We start from the raw sequence: 19,087 nt of genomic DNA, 5'->3' as shown, positions 1-19,087 counted from the left end.
TCTCTCTGTATATAAAATGTGTTGTAATGTTTTACTTGTAATGTACGTCTTGTTTTAACATTGTGTAGCTTTGTAGCCGGTACATCAGTAAAGCGAAGGTCTATTTATGAATAATAATAATAATAATAATAATAATAATAATAATAACATAAAGAAACACTTTGGAATCAGAGAGCTTGGGCTATTGTGTCGAATTGTGTTCATTTTGATCGTCTCATATAATTGAACACAGTTCAGGTTGTCATTATTGGGAAATTGCTCAGTTTGGACATTTGGTTAGTTATTCCTGTGTAACTGTCAGAGGATGAATGCAATTATGTTGCATCACCACATGGGGACTCTGTAGACCATGACATCTGAACGTTATCTGGGAAGGCACAAGACTCCTCCCAGAAACACAGGATGATGATGATGATGATGTTTCTCCAGGCTTTGTTACAAAGAGACGCAGGGCGAGAGAGGAAAGGATGAGAAAAAATATCCAGTTGCCTTTTAATATGAGTGTTTGACGAAGAGTGGTTGGACTGGGTTTTATGCATTTTTCGTGTTGGATATAATTATGCATTTCTCAAGCAGAACGAACCTTTGTTGGATTTATCTTGCGCTCATGCTGGTGAATTATTGCTGGGAAGCGGTGTCTGGACAGCTCTTGTATTCCGTCTCAGAGGAGGTAAACCCGGGTACTTCTGTTGGAAATATCGCAAAGGACCTCAATCTCAACGTCCACGAGTTAGAGTCTCGTATGTTTCAGATTGTTAATGGATCAAGGAGAAAATATTTCGACATAAATCTGAAAACGGGTGTTCTTTATGTAAATGAGAGAATAGACCGTGAGGAGCTCTGTGCAAAGGCTACGAAATGTACTGTCAATGTAGAGGCCGTGATCAACAATCCACTCAAGCTTTATCGTTTGGAGATAAATGTGGTCGATATAAATGATAATGCGCCGCATTTCTCTGAACATTTGCAGTCATTTGACATTGCAGAAAGTACTTTACCGGGACTGAAATTTGGACTGATAGGGGCATCGGATTTGGATGTTGGCAAGAACAGTATTAGTACATACAAGCTTAGTAGTAATGATTTCTTTTCTTTGGAAATTCACAAAGGAGGAGACAGCGTGTATGCCGAGTTAGTACTGCAGAAAGCTTTAGACCGTGAGCATGACTCTGTCATAAAACTCACACTAACTGCAGTAGACGGAGGAAATCCACCCAAGTCAGGAACATCGCAAATTATTATTACAGTTTTGGATAATAACGACAATACCCCTGTTTTTAGTAAATCTTTATACAAAATTCAAATTCCTGAAAACTTGCCAACAGGGTCTAAAGTGATCATTCTGAACGCGACAGACGCAGACGAGGGTTTAAACAGTGAAATAGAGTACTCATTGAGAAGCAAAGGTCAGGATCACGTTTTAGATTTATTTCAAATAGACTCGAAAACAGGTGCAATTTTAATCAAAGGTGAGATCGATTATGAGGAAAATACAGCGTTTGAGATTCATGCACAGGCCAGTGACAAAGGCCAACCTCCGATGTCAGCTCATTGTAAAGTGCTGGTAGAAGTGATGGACCTCAATGACAACGCTCCTGAGATCACTGTGACGTCATTAGTAAATACAGTGAGGGAGGACGCTGAAGCAGGTACTGCTATTGCACTTGTTTCTGTATTGGACAAAGACAGTGGGAAAAATGGAGAGGTGAAAGTTGTAATAGCAAATGAAGTGCCATTTAAACTGGACACAAATTATAAAAATTATTACTCATTAGTGGTTAATGGTCCGATTGATAGAGAAACTAAGGCTCAGTACAATGTTACTATTGTAGCTACTGATGAAGGGACTCCACCTCTCTCCAGCTCCAACATAGTTACTGTTCACGTTTCTGATGTCAATGATAACCCCCCTCACTTCTCGGAGCCGCTGGTTAATGTTTATGTTAAAGAGAACAGTCCAGTAGGAGCAGTTATTAAGACAGTGACGGCAGTTGATGCTGACATCGATCAAAATGGTCAGGTCAGATATTCATTTTTACAAAGTATCAGTGACACCCTGCCATTATCTGCAATGGTGAATATAAACTCAGAGACAGGAGATATAGTCAGCCTGCAGGCCTTTAACTATGAGGACTTAAAAACGTTTCAGTTTAAAGTTCAGGCCACAGACTCTGGTGTTCCTCCACTCAGCAGCAACGTGACTGTCAACGTTTTTATCCTGGATGAGAATGACAACAGTCCCACGATCCTAGCGCCCTATTCTGAGCACGGCTCCATTAACAGTGAGAGCATCCCCTACTCTGCTGAAGCGGGATACTTTGTGGCAAAGATCAGGGCTGTAGACGCAGACTCTGGATACAATGCGCTGCTTTCTTATCACCTCTCTGAGCCCAAAGGAAACAACCTCTTCAGGATCGGAACCAGCACCGGGGAAATCAGGACTAAGAGGAGAATGAGTGACAATGACCTGAAAACTCACCCCTTGGTGGTCTCGGTTTCTGATAACGGAGAACCCTCCCTGTCAGCTACTGTGTCTATTGAGGTGGTGGTTGTTGAAAACACAGCTGACATCCAGACTCAGTTCAGACATGTGCCCATAAAGGAGGACAGCTTCTCTGATTTAAACCTGTATCTGCTGATCGCCATTGTGTCGGTGTCAGTGATCTTTCTGCTGAGTCTCATCAGTTTAATAGCTGTCAGATGTCACAGGACAGACGGCAGTTTCAGCAGGTATGGCGCCCCAATGATCACCACCCACCCTGATGGGAGCTGGTCTTACTCTAAAGCTACTCAGCAGTATGACGTCTGTTTCAGCTCAGACACGCTCAAGAGTGACGTAGTGGTTTTCCCCGCACCGTTTCCACCTGTAGATGCGGAGCTGATCAGTATTAATGGAGGAGACACTTTTACCAGAACTCAGACATTACCCAATCAAGAAAAGGTAAGAACATGCTAATATTATGTAGTCTATGCGGGCATTTTATCATACTACACTTTGATAGATGTGTTTTACTTTAAGCAGTTTTCCAAAAGCTTTATGCCAGATGGCAAATAAATGGATTTCAGTTTTAGATGGAGTAGAAACTGTCACAAGCATTTGTGTGTGTTCACATAAGCCTGCTATGAATATTTCGATGCATCACTGTTCTTGGTCATAATGTCCTGCATATATGATTTTGAAATTACCAATTACAAATGAAAGACATCAGATTTAGTCGAAAAAGAAACATTTAAAAGTATTGATGTGTCTTGGTATAAACATGTTATAAATGTGTTGATGCATCAATGGTCTCATTCATTACTTGCTGTAATCAGTTTGTTGCTCAACTAGTTGGGCAAGGTTTGCTGTCCTGTGTTCTGTCTTAAGTACCGGAAAAAAAGGATCACTATATAACATGCACAGTTCTACTGACTCCTCCTTCAGTTATGGAATTGCTTGGCTAATCGTTCAAGGGAAACCAACAATGTAAAGATATGGCTGATCTTGTAATGTGTTGAAGTTGAATGTAGTTCCTGAAAGTGTCCACATGGGGACATTGTAGACCATCGCATTTGAACTTCCTCTTCAGTAGATCGGGCTCCTCCCAGGTTTAGAGGATGGTGTTTCACGGGCAACTGAAACAAAGAGACTATGTGGGCGAAACAGACCGGCGCGACGATCATTTGCTTACTGTAGAGTAAATATGACGAAAAAGGTGTTGAGGTCATGTCGTTATTCTGTTTGATTTCACTATTTTAGTGACTTACTGGGCAAATCTCTCTTTATACGTTGCTCGATGTATGGAATGATGCATTTATCAGGCAGAATGGGCTCTGTGTGGATCTATCTCTTCTTCGTGCTGCTGGATTGTTACTGGGAAGCGGTGTCGGGGCAGCTCTCTTATTCCGTCTCAGAGGAGGTAAATGTGGGGACTGTTGTCGGAAATATCGCTAAAGATCTGAACATCAACGTCCAGGATTTGGAGTCGCGCATGTTTCAGATCGTTTCTGGATCAAAGACAAAATATTTTGAGGTAAATCTAAAGACTGGTGTCCTTTACGTTAATGAGAGAATAGATAGAGAGGAACTCTGCGGCGATGAATCAAAATGTTCACTTAGTGTCGAAGCAGTTATTAATAATCCTTTAAAACTGTATCGGATTGAAATTATTATCTTAGATGTGAATGATAATTCTCCATCATTTAGCAGCAAGTCACAGATAATAAACATTACTGAGAGCACAGCAGCAGGGGCTAAATTTCCCCTGCATCCAGCTCACGATGCAGACGTCGGTAAAAATACAGTAAATACCTACAAGCTTAGTCAAAACGAACACTTCTCTATCGATACATACAAAGGGGAGAGTATAACACCCGAATTAGTGCTTCAGAAAGTTTTAGACAGAGAAAAACAGTCTGTGATTCGACTCACACTGACTGCCATTGATGGAGGAACTCCTGCTAAATCAGGGAAGATGGTCATTACAATTAATGTATTGGACAGTAATGATAACGCTCCTGTGTTCAGTCAAACTCTGTACAAAGCCAGTGTGTTTGAAAATGTGAAAATGGGCACATCGATAATAAGACTGAACGCTACTGATTTAGATGCAGGCTCAAACGGAGAAGTGTTTTATTCATTCAGTGAAGTAGGCAGAGGGAAACAAAGTGATCTGTTTGCTATAGATGAAAAAACTGGGACTGTAACAAATAGAAAGAACATCGACTTTGAACAGAATAATGCTTTTGAGATTCGAGTACAAGCCAGTGATGGAGCTTCTTCTCCTCTCACATCTCATGCAAAACTATTGATTGAAGTTTTAGACGTTAATGACAATGCTCCTGAAATTTCAGTGACGTCACTGTTAAACACCGTGAAAGAGGACGCGTCCATTGGCACAGCTATTGCGCTAGTTTCAGTGTTTGATAAAGACGGAGGTAAAAATGGGATGGTCGACTGTAAAATTTCCAATAACGTTCCTTTCAAATTAGAGTCAAACTATAAGAATTACTATTCATTGGTGGTGGACGGTCCTCTCGACAGAGAGAGCTCATCTCAATACAGTATCAGCATCACTGCTACTGACGAGGGGAGCCCACCTCTCTCCAGCACAAGTGTTATTACTGTGCACGTCTCAGATGTAAATGATAACAAACCTCTATTCACAGAAAATATAATCAGTGTCTATGTGAAAGAAAACAGCCCAGTAGGAGCAGTTATTAAAACAGTTTCAGCAGCTGATGCTGATATCGATCAGAATGGTCAGGTCAGATATTCATTTTTACATGACAACAGTAACTCAGTGCCACTCTCGACAATGGTTAACATTAACTCAGAGAAAGGAGATATAGTCAGCCTGCAGTCTTTTAACTATGAGGACTTAAAAACGTTTCAGTTTAAAGTTCAGGCCACAGACTCTGGTGTTCCTCCGCTCAGCAGCAACGTGACTGTCAACATTTTTATCCTGGATGAGAATGACAACAGTCCCGCGATCCTAGCGCCCTATTCTGAGCACGGCTCCATTAACAGTGAGAGCATCCCCTACTCTGCTGAAGCGGGATACTTTGTGGCAAAGATCAGGGCTGTAGACGCAGACTCTGGATACAATGCGCTGCTTTCTTATCACCTCTCTGAGCCCAAAGGAAACAACCTCTTCAGGATCGGAACCAGCACCGGGGAAATCAGGACTAAGAGGAGAATGAGTGACAATGACCTGAAAACTCACCCCTTGGTGGTCTCGGTTTCTGATAACGGAGAACCCTCCCTGTCAGCTACTGTGTCTATTGAGGTGGTGGTGGTTGAAAACACAGCTGACATCCAGACTCAGTTCAGACATGTGCCTATAAAGGAGGACAGCTTCTCTGATTTAAACCTGTATCTGCTGATCGCCATTGTGTCGGTGTCAGTGATCTTTCTGCTGAGTCTCATCAGTTTAATAGCTGTCAGATGCCACAGGACAGACGGCAGTTTCAGCAGGTACGGCGCCCCAATGATCACCACCCACCCTGACGGGAGCTGGTCTTACTCTAAAGCTACTCAGCAGTATGACGTCTGTTTCAGCTCAGACACGCTCAAGAGTGACGTAGTGGTTTTCCCCGCACCGTTTCCGCCTGTAGATGCGGAGCTGATCAGTATTAACGGAGGAGACACTTTTACCAGAACTCAGACTTTACCCACCAAAGAAAAGGTAAGACCATGATGATATGACATGCCCAGGCATGTTATTATACTACACTTATGTCGACTGATTGGAAATCGATGAAGTTTTACTTTCAGTAGATTAAAAAAAAGCTGTTTGCAATGTCACATGAGTGACGACCAAATTACAAATGAATAGACGTCAGATTTAGTCGAAAGAGAAACATTTAAAAGTATTATGTGTCTTGGTATAAGCAAGTGATAAATATGTTGATGTATCACTGTTCTCATTCATCATATGCTGCAATGAGTATGTCGCTATCCTTGGTGCTGAACGTTTCTGGTCGTATATTCTGTCTAAACCGCCGAAAAAAGAATATTCTGATTAATATGGAATAAAAGATTTATAGTGCAGTAGTACGGTAATTGGTGCAGTCTTTTAGAAATTGTGTGTGTGTGTGTGTGTGTGTGTGTGTGTGTGTGTGTGTGTGTGTGTGTGTGTGTGTGTGTGTGTGTGCATTTAAACATACTTAAACAGTATGCTCCTCTGTAACCCTAATCGCTGGCTGAACACATTTTGAATTAGATTTCTAAAAACAGGTCATATTATTAAAAGTACATTTAGGTATAAAACGTTAACTTAAAGGATCAGTATAACATTCACAGTTCACCTGACTCTTCCTTGAGATATGGAATTGCTCGGCTTCATGTTGTAGGTGTTTAAGTTGAATGTAGTTCCTGAGAGCGTCCACACGGGGACATTGTAGACCATCACATCTGAACTTCGGATTTAGTGGCTCCGGGCTCCTCCCATGTTCAGAGGATGATGTTTCTCAGGAGATTGAAACAAAGAGACCATAAGGGCGAACACATCGGTGCGACGACCATTTGTTATTGTAAAGAAAATATGGCGAAAAACTCCAGTCTTTTATTGGGTGATTCAGTTTAATTTCTTTATTTTTGTGACTTACTGGGCAATTCTCTCTTTATACGTTGCTCGATGTATGGAATGATGCATTTATCAGGCAGAATGGGCTCTGTGTGGATCTATCTCTTCTTCGTGCTGCTGGATTGTTACTGGGAAGCGGTGTCGGGGCAGCTCTCTTATTCCGTCTCAGAGGAGGTAAATGTGGGGACTGTTGTCGGAAATATCGCTAAAGATCTGAACATCAACGTCCAGGATTTGGAGTCCCGCATGTTTCAGATCGTTTCTGGATCAAAGACAAAATATTTCGAGGTAAATCTAAAGACTGGTGTCCTTTACGTTAATGAAAGAATAGATAGAGAGGAACTCTGCGGCGATGAATCAAAATGTTCACTTAGTGTCGAAGCAGTTATTAATAATCCTTTAAAACTATACCGAATTGAAATTATTATCTTAGATGTGAATGATAATTCTCCATCATTTCTCAGCACGACACAGGTGATCGACGTTAGTGAGAGCACAGCAGCAGGGGCTAAATTTCCCCTTCATCCCGCTGACGATGCAGACGTCGGTAAAAATACAGTAAATACGTACAAGCTTAGTCAAAACGAACACTTCTCTATCGATACATACAAAGGGGAGAGTATAACACCCGAATTAGTGCTTCAGAAAGTTTTAGACAGAGAAAAACAGTCTGTGATTCGACTCACACTGACTGCCATTGATGGAGGAACTCCTGCTAAATCAGGAACTATGGTCATTATAATCAATGTTTTAGATATCAATGATAATCCTCCTGTGTTCAGTCAAACTCTGTACAAAGCCAGTGTGTTTGAAAATGTGAAAATGGGCACATCGATAATAAGACTGAACGCTACTGATTTAGATGCAGGCTCAAACGGAGAAGTGTTTTATTCATTCAGTAAAGTAGGCAGAGGGAAACAAAGTGATCTGTTTGCTATAGATGAAAAAACTGGGACTGTAACAAATAGAAAGAACATCGACTTTGAACAGAATAATGCTTTTGAGATTCGAGTACAAGCCAGTGATGGAGCTTCTTCTGCTCTCACCTCTCATGCAAAACTATTGATTGAAGTTTTAGACGTTAATGACAATGCTCCTGAAATTTCAGTGACGTCTCTGTTAAACACCGTGAAAGAGGACGCGTCCATTGGCACAGCTATTGCGCTTGTTTCAGTGTTTGATAAAGACGGAGGTAAAAATGGGATGGTCGACTGTAAAATTTCCAATAACGTTCCTTTCAAACTAGAGTCAAACTATAAGAATTACTATTCATTGGTGGTGGACGGTCCTCTCGACAGAGAGAGCTCATCTCAATACAGTATCAGCATCACTGCTACTGACGAGGGGAGCCCACCTCTCTCCAGCACAAGTGTTATTACTGTGCACGTCTCAGATGTAAATGATAACAAACCTCTATTCACAGAAAATATAATCAGTGTCTATGTGAAAGAAAACAGCCCAGTAGGAGCAGTTATTAAAACAGTTTCAGCAGCTGATGCTGATATCGATCAGAATGGTCAGGTCAGATATTCATTTTTACATGACAACAGTAACTCAGTGCCACTCTCGACAATGGTTAACATTAACTCAGAGACAGGAGATATAGTCAGCCTGCAGTCTTTTAACTTCGAGGAGTTAAAGACGTTTCAGTTTAAAGTCCAGGCCACAGACTCTGGTGTTCCTCCACTCAGCAGCAACGTGACTGTCAACGTTTTTATCCTGGATGAGAATGACAACAGTCCCGCGATCCTAGCGCCCTATTCTGAGCACGGCTCCGTTAACAGTGAGAGCATCCCCTACTCTGCTGAAGCGGGATACTTTGTGGCAAAGATCAGGGCTGTAGACGCAGACTCTGGATACAATGCGCTGCTTTCTTATCACCTCTCTGAGCCCAAAGGAAACAACCTCTTCAGGATCGGAACCAGCACCGGGGAAATCAGGACTAAGAGGAGAATGAGTGACAATGACCTGAAAACTCACCCCTTGGTGGTCTCGGTTTCTGATAACGGAGAACCCTCCCTGTCAGCTACTGTGTCTATTGAGGTGGTGGTGGTTGAAAACACAGCTGACATCCAGACTCAGTTCAGACATGTGCCCATAAAGGAGGACAGCTTCTCTGATTTAAACCTGTATCTGCTGATCGCCATTGTGTCGGTGTCAGTGATCTTTCTGCTGAGTCTCATCAGTTTAATAGCTGTCAGATGTCATAGGACAGACGGCAGTTTCAGCAGGTACAGCGCCCCAATGATCACCACCCACCCTGACGGGAGCTGGTCTTACTCTAAAGCTACTCAGCAGTATGACGTCTGTTTCAGCTCAGACACGCTCAAGAGTGACGTAGTGGTTTTCCCTGCACCGTTTCCGCCTGTAGATGCGGAGCTGATCAGTATTAATGAAGGAGACACTTTTACCAGGACTCAGACTTTACCGAACAAAGAAAAGGTAAGAATATAGTTGCATTAAGCATTTATTATTGCAGTTTCTAGAACTGGAGGCGACATGTTGCAGTTTTAAGCTAATTTTGAATGGCTTTGTGCTGTGTAACAGACATGTAAGATAATTTGAACTATTGTTCAATGTAAAATGGAAATGACATCAAGTATAGGTGGAGTAGGTTGATATCTTATGAACTGTGGCCTGCTGTGTAGTCTACATGTCATGTTTTTTACATCACACTCATTGCTCCCTGCCTACTCAGTATTTTAACATGTGGGTCACTGTCCCTGGTGCTGAACTCCAGGTTCTGCATGTTGGCTGCTTGTCATCCTCAGAACATAAATGTGAAAGTAAAGACTATGTTGAAGTGTTTCATATGCTGTATTTGAGTACCTTTACATATATCGTATCTAACGCTGAACATTACAGTGCATCAAATGTCTCACTGATCGTTTTCAAAGTATCTGTGTAGATTTAATAGCTGTCGTCAGTTAGATTTGTAATTTTCATAGGTGACATATTTACGTTTATTCATAGTTTAATAAGAAAAAGGCTGGATCTTAAAATATTTAGGTGTATTATTGCACTATGTCGGAAAAGAAGTTAAATGCATTTTTGATTTATTAAATTGTGCCTTTTTGAGACATAAATGACGAGAAAATTAAAAGTTAAAGACTTGAACAGGACAAATTAATTTTTTTTGTAGGCTGATATACACATGCTCTGTTTTAGGGATTTAGAAATTCAGAGTCATTTTTGCACCATTTTTGGCATTTTTGAAGTGAATAGCACTATCCATGGTTCTGGACGGATGTTAGTGAATGTGTGGACCCTGAATTCCTCAATCCATAAGGAATACGAAGAAACAGATTGGTTAATAGCGAAAATTGTTACGCTATGGTTTTATGTAAACTTGCACACAAGTGCATTCTATGAGATTTTATCATTGTCAGGAAAGGTGTGTTTGTCAATATTATCTATATTTTGCCTCGCTATTTGCTGAAGCATAATGTTTGTGCATATGCAGGAGGTGAGTAATTGTTTATGTTGTGTATGTGACGTTTTTATTAATTGTGCATTTATAGTTAGTTTGCTTTCTGTTTGCAGAACAGTTCAGTCATTGTAGAAGCATTGAATTATGAGCTTTAATTCTAAGTTAGTTTCAGGACGAAACGGACTTTATGAAAAACAACAGTGGCATTAAATGAAGAGTTACATTGACCGTGCCTGTAGTACTTCATATTTGGCTGTGTCACTGAACATTAATATTATGATCGTTGTAATACTGTAATGTGTCGATGTGGAATGTAGTTCTTAAAAGTGTCCACATGGGGACATTGTAGACCATAACATTTGAACATACTCTTTAGTTGTTCGGGGCTCCTCCCAGATTCAGAGGATGATGATGTTTCTAAAGCTATTGAAACAAAGAAACGAAGAGGCTGAGGGAGACCGTCGCGGAGATCATTGTCGTGTTGCCGGTTAAATTCCTTTTGATTATGAGCCTATAAAGCGACGGTTCTTCATTTTTATCTCATCATCGTTCAAAATTGCCCGTATGAATTCCCTCTCTACATGGAATGATGCATTTATCAGGCAGAATGGGCTCTGTGTGGATCTATCTCTTCTTCGTGCTGCTGGATTGTTACTGGGAAGCGGTGTCGGGGCAGCTCTCTTATTCCGTCTCAGAGGAGGTAAATGTGGGGACTGTTGTCGGAAATATCGCTAAAGATCTGAACATCAACGTCCAGGATTTTGAGTCCCGTATGTTTCAGATCGTTTCTGGATCAAAGACAAAATATTTCGAGGTAAATTTAAAGACTGGTGTCCTTTACGTTAATGAGAGAATAGATAGAGAGGAACTCTGCGGCGATGAATCAAAATGTTCACTTAGTGTCGAAGCAGTTATTAATAATCCTTTAAAACTGTACCGGATTGAAATTATAATCTTGGATGTGAATGATAATTCCCCATCATTTCTTAGCACATCACAGGTAATAAACATTACAGAGAACACACCAGCAGGGGCTAAATTTCCCCTGCATCCTGCTTATGATGCGGATGTCGGTAAAAATACAGTAAATACCTACAAGCTTAGTCAAAACGAACATTTCTCTCTGGCTACACTCAAAGGAGAAATTGTAACACCCGAGTTAGTGCTTCAGAAAGTTTTAGACAGAGAAAGTCAGTCTATAATTCGACTCACACTGACTGCCATTGATGGAGGAACTCCTGCTAAATCAGGCAGTATGACTATAATAGTGAATGCGTTGGACATTAACGACAATCCTCCTATATTCAGTCAAACACTGTATAAAGCCAGTGTTTATGAAAATGTTAAAATAGGCACAGAAATAATAAGACTGAATGCCACTGATTTAGATGCAGGCTCAAACGGAGAAGTGTTATATTCATTCAGTGAAGTAGGCAGAGGGAAACAAACTGATCTGTTTGCTATAGATGAAAAAACTGGGACTGTAACAAATAGAAAGAACATCGACTTTGAACAGAATAATGCTTTTGAGATTCGAGTACAAGCCAGTGACGGAGCAGTTTTTCCGATGACCTCGCATGCAAAACTATTGATTGAAGTTTTAGACGTTAATGACAATGCTCCTGAAATTTCAGTGACGTCACTGTTAAACACCGTGAAAGAGGACGCGTCCATTGGCACAGCTATTGCGCTAGTTTCAGTGTTTGATAAAGACGGAGGTAAAAATGGGATGGTCGACTGTAAAATTTCCAATAACGTTCCTTTCAAATTAGAGTCAAACTATAAGAATTACTATTCATTGGTGGTGGACGGTCCTCTCGACAGAGAGAGCTCATCTCAATACAGTATCAGCATCACTGCTACTGACGAGGGGAGCCCACCTCTCTCCAGCACAAGTGTTATTACTGTGCACGTCTCAGATGTAAATGATAACAAACCTCTATTCACAGAAAATATAATCAGTGTCTATGTAAAAGAAAACAGCCCAGTAGGAGCAGTTATTAAAACAGTTTCAGCAGCTGATGCTGATATCGATCAGAATGGTCAGGTCAGATATTCATTTTTACATGACAACAGTAACTCAGTGCCACTCTCGACAATGGTTAACATTAACTCAGAGACAGGAGATATAGTCAGCCTGCAGTCTTTTAACTATGAGGACTTAAAAACGTTTCAGTTTAAAGTTCAGGCCACAGACTCTGGTGTTCCTCCCCTCAGCAGCAACGTGACTGTCAACGTTTTTATCCTGGATGAGAATGACAACAGTCCCGCGATCCTAGCGCCCTATTCTGAGCACGGCTCCGTTAACAGTGAGAGCATCCCCTACTCTGCTGAAGCAGGATACTTTGTGGCAAAGATCAGGGCTGTAGACGCAGACTCTGGATACAATGCGCTGCTTTCTTATCACCTCTCTGAGCCCAAAGGAAACAACCTCTTCAGGATCGGAACCAGCACCGGGGAAATCAGGACTAAGAGGAGAATGAGTGACAATGACCTGAAAACTCACCCCTTGGTGGTCTCGGTTTCTGATAACGGAGAACCCTCCCTGTCAGCTACTGTGTCTATTGAGGTGGTGGTGGTTGAAAACACAGCTGACATCCAGACTCAGTTCAGACATGTGCCTATAAAGGAGGACAGCTTCTCTGATTTAAACCTGTATCTGCTGATCGCCATTGTGTCAGTGTCAGTGATCTTTCTGCTGAGTCTCATCAGTTTAATAGCTGTCAGATGTCACAGGACAGATGGCAGTTTCAGCAGGTACAGCGCCCCAATGATCACCACCCACCCTGACGGGAGCTGGTCTTACTCTAAAGCTACTCAGCAGTATGACGTCTGTTTCAGCTCAGACACGCTCAAGAGTGACGTAGTGGTTTTCCCCGCACCGTTTCCGCCTGTAGATGGGGAGCTGATCAGTATTAACGGAGGAGACACTTTTACCAGGACTCAGACTTTGCCAAATAAAGAAAAGGTAAGAATATAGTTGCATTAAGCATTTATTATTGCACTGTTTCTATAACTGGGGCGGTATGTTGCAGTTTTATTTATTTAGACAATTTTTTAATGGCTTTGTGCTATGTAGCAGACATGTGAGATAATTTGAACTACTGTTCAATGCAAAATGTAAATGACATCAAGTATAGGTGGAGTAGATTAATATCATATGAGCCGTAGCCTGCTGTGTAGTCCATATGTAATGGTTTTCTTATCTCATTCATTGCTCCCTGCCTATTCATTTTTTCAATGTATGGGTCACTGTCCCTGGTGCTGAACCCCAGGTTTTGAATGTGGGCGACTTGTAATCCTTAGAAAATAAAGATTAAAGTGCAGACTGTGTTGAATTGTTTCACGTATTGTGTATCAGTAAATTTACATATATCTTATTCAATTTTGAACACTATGGTGTATCAAAGGTCTCATTAACCCTCTTCAAAATATCTATGTAGATTTAATAGCTGTTGTCAGTTAGCTATGTTATTATAAATGGTGGGGTATTTACCCAGACTGAGAGTTTTATAAGAAGATGGCTGGATCTCTGAATCTTTGGCCATATTATTGCAGTGTGTTGGAAAGGAAATTAAATACAATTTTGATTTGTGAAAATATGGCTTTCTGAGACACAGGTGAGGAGAAAAGTGATAGTTAAACAGACTTCATGTTTGAACACGACCAATCAAAATTTTCAGATAGGCGAATATATGCATGCTTTGTCTTAAGGGATTTAAACATTGAGAGTAATTCTTGCAGCATATTTGGCATTTTAAGGTAAATATCTCTATCTGTGTTTCTGGATAAAAGTAAGTGAATGTGTGGACCCTGTAATCCTCAATCTATTAGGCATAAGGAGAAGCAGATTTATTAGTATGTAAATTTGCACACAAATGTACTCTCTGAGATCTTATCATCTCCGGAATGGTATGTGGGTCAATATTATCTATATTTTGGTTCACTATTTTGCTTGTGCATGTGCAGGTGGTGAGTAATTGTTTAAATTGTGTATGCAATGTTTTTCTATGAATTGTGTATTTATAGTTAGTTTGTTTTCTGTTTGCAGAACAGTTCAGTCATTGTAGAAGCATTGAATTACGAGCTTTAATTCTAAGTTAGTTTTAGGACAAAACTAATTTGCTAAAACACAATATTGGGATGAAATGAAGACTCACATTAACCTTGTCTGTGCTACTTCATATTTGGCTGTTTCATGGAACATTAATATTATGATCTTTGTAATATTGTAGCCTAATGTGCTGATGTGGAATGTAGTTCTTAAAAGTGTCCACATGGGGACATTGTAGACCATAACATTTGAACATACTCTTTAGTGGTTCGGGGCTCCTCCCAGATTCAGAGGATGATGATGTTTCTCCGGCGATAGAAACAAAGAGACGGTGAGGGTGAGGAAGACCGATACGGTGATCATTGTCGTGGGCAGTTTTAGTTCTTGACCAAAAACGCCTTTATGATTTCTGTGGATACACGGAGTTATGCATTTACTGGGCAGAATGGGCTCTGTGTGGATCTATTTCTTCTTCGTGCTGCTGGATTGTTACTGGGAAGCGGTGTCGGGGCAGCTCTCTTATTCCGTCTCAGAGGAGGTAAATGTGGGGACTGTTGTCGGAAATATCGCTAAAGATCTGAACATTCATGTCCAGGATTTGGAGTCGCGCATGTTTCAGATCGTTTCTGGATCAAAGACAAAATATTTCGAGGTAAATTTAAAGACTGGTGTCCTTTACGTTAATGAAAGAATAGATAGAGAGGAACTCTGCGGCACTGAACCAAAATGTTCACTTAGTGTCGAAGCAGTTATTAATAATCCTTTAAAACTGTACCGGATTGAAATTATTATCTTAGATGTGAATGATAATTCTCCATCATTTCTGAGCAGGTCACAGGTAATAAACATTACAGAGAACACAGCAGCAGGAGCTAAATTCCCCCTGAAACGAGCTCACGACGCAGATGTCGGTAAAAATACTGTAAATACCTACAAGCTTAGTCAAAACGAACACTTCTCTCTGTCTATGCTTAAAGGAGAGACTGTAACTCCTGAATTAGTGCTTCAGAAAGTTTTAGACAGAGAAAAACAGTCTGTAATTCGACTCACACTGACTGCCATTGATGGAGGAACTCCTGCTAAATCGGGCACTATGAATGTAATAGTGAATGTGCTGGACATTAACGACAATCCTCCTATATTCAGTCAAACACTGTATAAAGCGGGTGTGTATGAAAACGTTAAGATAGGTACATCAATCATAACATTAAATGCTACTGATTTGGACAAAGGCCCCAACGGAGAAATATCATATTCCTTTATAGAAATAGACCAGGGGAAACAAACTGATCTGTTTGCTATAGATGAAAAAACTGGGACTGTAACAAATAGAAAGAACATCGACTTTGAACAGAATAATGCTTTTGAGATTCGAGTACAAGCCAGTGACGGAGCTTTATCGCCCATGACCTCGCATGCAAAACTATTGATTGAAGTTTTAGACGTTAATGACAATGCTCCTGAAATTTCAGTGACGTCACTGTTAAACACCGTGAAAGAGGACGCGTCCATTGGCACAGCTATTGCGCTTGTTTCAGTGTTTGATAAAGACGGAGGTAAAAATGGGATGGTCGACTGTAAAATTTCCAATAACGTTCCTTTCAAATTAGAGTCAAACTATAAGAATTACTATTCATTGGTGGTGGACGGTCCTCTCGACAGAGAGAGCTCATCTCAATACAGTATCAGCATCACTGCTACTGACGAGGGGAGCCCACCTCTCTCCAGCACAAGTGTTATTACTGTGCACGTCTCAGATGTAAATGATAACAAACCTCTATTCACAGAAAATATAATCAGTGTCTATGTAAAAGAAAACAGCCCAGTAGGAGCAGTTATTAAAACAGTTTCAGCAGCTGATGCTGATATCGATCAGAATGGTCAGGTCAGATATTCATTTTTACATGACAACAGTAACTCAGTGCCACTCTCGACAATGGTAAACATTAACTCAGAGACAGGAGACATTGTCAGCCTGCAGTCTTTTAACTATGAGGAGTTAAAAACGTTTCAGTTTAAAGTTCAGGCCACAGACTCTGGTGTTCCTCCGCTCAGCAGCAACGTGACTGTCAACGTTTTTATCCTGGATGAGAATGACAACAGTCCCGCGATCCTAGCGCCCTATTCTGAGCACGGCTCCGTTAACAGTGAGAGCATCCCCTACTCTGCTGAAGCGGGATACTTTGTGGCAAAGATCAGGGCTGTAGACGCAGACTCTGGATACAATGCGCTGCTTTCTTATCACCTCTCTGAGCCCAAAGGAAACAACCTCTTCAGGATCGGAACCAGCACCGGGGAAATCAGGACTAAGAGGAGAATGAGTGACAATGACCTGAAAACTCACCCCTTGGTGGTCTCGGTTTCTGATAATGGAGAACCCTCCCTGTCAGCTACTGTGTCTATTGAGGTGGTGGTGGTTGAAAACACAGCTGACATCCAGACTCAGTTCAGACATGTGCCCATAAAGGAGGACAGCTTCTCTGATTTAAACCTGTATCTGCTGATCGCCATTGTGTCGGTGTCAGTGATCTTTCTGCTGAGTCTCATCAGTTTAATAGCTGTCAGATGTCACAGGACAGACGGCAGTTTCAGCAGGTACGGCGCCCCAATGATCACCACCCACCCTGACGGGAGCTGGTCTTACTCTAAAGCTACTCAGCAGTATGACGTCTGTTTCAGCTCAGACACGCTCAAGAGTGACGTAGTGGTTTTCCCCGCACCGTTTCCGCCTGTAGATGCGGAGCTGATCAGTATTAACGGAGGAGACACTTTTACCAGAACTCAGACATTACCCAGTAAAGACAAGGTAAGAATATAGTTGCATTAAGCATTTATTATTGCACTGTTTCTAGAACTGGGGCGACATGTTGCAGTTTTATTTATTTAGGCTAATTTTGAATCGCTTTGTGCTGTGTAACAGACATGTGAGATAATTTGAACTACTGTTCAATGTAAAATGGAAATGACATCAAGTATAGGTGGAGTAGGTTGATATCTTATGAACTGTGACCTGCTGTGTAGTCTATATGTAATGGTTTTCTCATCTCATCCATTGCTCCCTGCCTATTCTGTATTGTAACGTGTGGGTCACTGTCCCTGGTGCTGAACTCCAGGGACTGAATGTTGGATGCATATAATCCTTAGAAAATAAAGGTTAAAGTGCAGACTGTGTTGAATTGTTTCACGTACTGTGTATGAATACATTTACATATATCTTATTCAATTTTGAACGCTACGGTGTATCAAAGGTCTCATTAACCCTCTTCAAAATATCTATGTAGATTTAATAGCTGTCGTCAGTTAGCTATGTTATTATAAATGGTGGGGTATTTACCCAGACTGAGAGTTTAATAAGAAAATAGCTGGATCTTTAAAAGTTTGGGCATATTATGTTGGAAAGGAAATGAAATGCAGTTTTGATTGGTGAAAATATGGCTTTCTGAAACAAGGGTGAGGAGAAAATTGAAACCTAAATGGATTTGATGTATGAACAAAACCAATCAAAATTTTCAGATAGGCGAATATGCATGCTTTGTCTTAAGGGATTTAAACATTGAGAGTAATTCTTGCAGCATATTTGGCATTTTAAGGTAAATATCGCTATCTGTGTTTCTGGATAAAAGTAAGTGAATGTGTGGACCCTGTAATCCTCAATCTATTAGGCATAAGGAGAAGCAGATTGATTTGTTAAAGAGAAAATTGGAACAGTATAGTTTGATGTAAATTTGCGCACAAGTGTATCCTCTGCGATTTTATCATTCTACGGAGATGTAGGTCGGTCAATATTATCTATATTTTGGTTCACTATTTGCTGAAAAAATAATGCTTGTGCATATGCGGGTGAACAGTAATTGTTTACGTTGTGTGTTGCAATGTTTTCTATGGACTGTGGAATTATAGTTAGTTGTTTTTCTGTTTGCAGAACAGTTCAGTCATTGCAGAAGTGCTGACTTATTAGGTTTAGTTCTAGATTAGTTTCAGGACGAAACGAATATGCTGAAAAACAATAGTGGGATGAAATGAAGAGTCATATTGACCGTGCCTGTAGTACTTCATATTTGGCTGTGTCACTGAACATTAATATTATGATCGTTGTAATACTGTAATGTGTCGATGTGGAATGTAGTTCTTAAAAGTGTCCACATGGGGACATTGTAGACCATAACATTTGAACATACTCTTTAGTGGTTCGGGGCTCCTCCCAGATTCAGAGGATGATTATGTTACTCCAGCGATAGAAACAAAGAGACGGTGAGGGTGAGGAAGACCGATACGATGATCATTGTCGTGGGCAGTTTCAATTCTTGACCAAAAATGCCTCGATGATCTCTTTGGATACATGGAATGATGCATTTATCAGACAGAATGGGCTCTGTGTGGATCTATTTCTTCTTCGTGCTGCTGGATTGTTACTGGGAAGCGGTGTCGGGGCAGCTCTCTTATTCCGTCTCAGAGGAGGTAAATCGGGGGACTGTTGTCGGAAATATCGCTAAAGATCTGAACATCAACGTCCAGGATTTGGAGTCCCGCATGTTT

At 40.9% G+C, this 19,087-nt stretch overlaps 3 protein-coding genes and 1 pseudogene across 12 annotated transcripts in view; all 4 read left to right on the top strand.

The window, feature by feature from the left end:
• Nucleotides 1–19,087, top strand: part of LOC139605668 (protocadherin alpha-C2-like) — a 144,477-nt gene that overhangs the window by 55,309 nt on the left and 70,081 nt on the right. The window contains exon 1 of one of the 10 annotated variants that reach the window (XM_071457354.1): nucleotides 451–2,941. The exons of 8 other annotated variants lie outside the window; for them this stretch is intronic. In XM_071457354.1, the coding sequence (XP_071313455.1) occupies nucleotides 560–2,941 (2,382 nt within the window). In that variant the 5' untranslated portion in view covers nucleotides 451–559. Of the gene's footprint in view, nucleotides 1–450; nucleotides 2,942–3,000; nucleotides 6,168–19,087 lie in introns of those variants that run through there. One more of the 10 variants, XM_071457353.1, reaches the window with a different exon arrangement.
• LOC139605678 (protocadherin alpha-8-like) lies at nucleotides 6,930–9,527 on the top strand. Its single transcript, XM_071457379.1, has one exon. The coding sequence runs from the start codon at nucleotides 7,119–7,121 to the stop codon at nucleotides 9,519–9,521; it is 2,403 nt and encodes an 800-aa protein (XP_071313480.1). The 5' UTR covers nucleotides 6,930–7,118; the 3' UTR covers nucleotides 9,522–9,527.
• On the top strand, nucleotides 11,084–13,477 carry LOC139605681 (protocadherin alpha-10 pseudogene; annotated as a pseudogene).
• LOC139605683 (protocadherin alpha-8-like) lies at nucleotides 13,497–19,048 on the top strand. Its single transcript, XM_071457384.1, has one exon. It carries the CDS (start codon nucleotides 14,979–14,981, stop codon nucleotides 17,367–17,369), a length of 2,391 nt encoding a protein of 796 aa, XP_071313485.1. The 5' UTR covers nucleotides 13,497–14,978; the 3' UTR covers nucleotides 17,370–19,048.

The sequence above is a fragment of the Trachinotus anak genome, unplaced genomic scaffold (genome assembly GCF_046630095.1).
Source record: "Trachinotus anak isolate AG129_WGS33_773 ecotype Australia unplaced genomic scaffold, CSIRO_AGI_Tana_v1 ptg000021l, whole genome shotgun sequence".
NCBI classification, from domain to species: Eukaryota; Metazoa; Chordata; class Actinopteri; order Carangiformes; family Carangidae; genus Trachinotus; species Trachinotus anak.
This window is presented reverse-complemented; position numbering and strand designations above follow the sequence as displayed.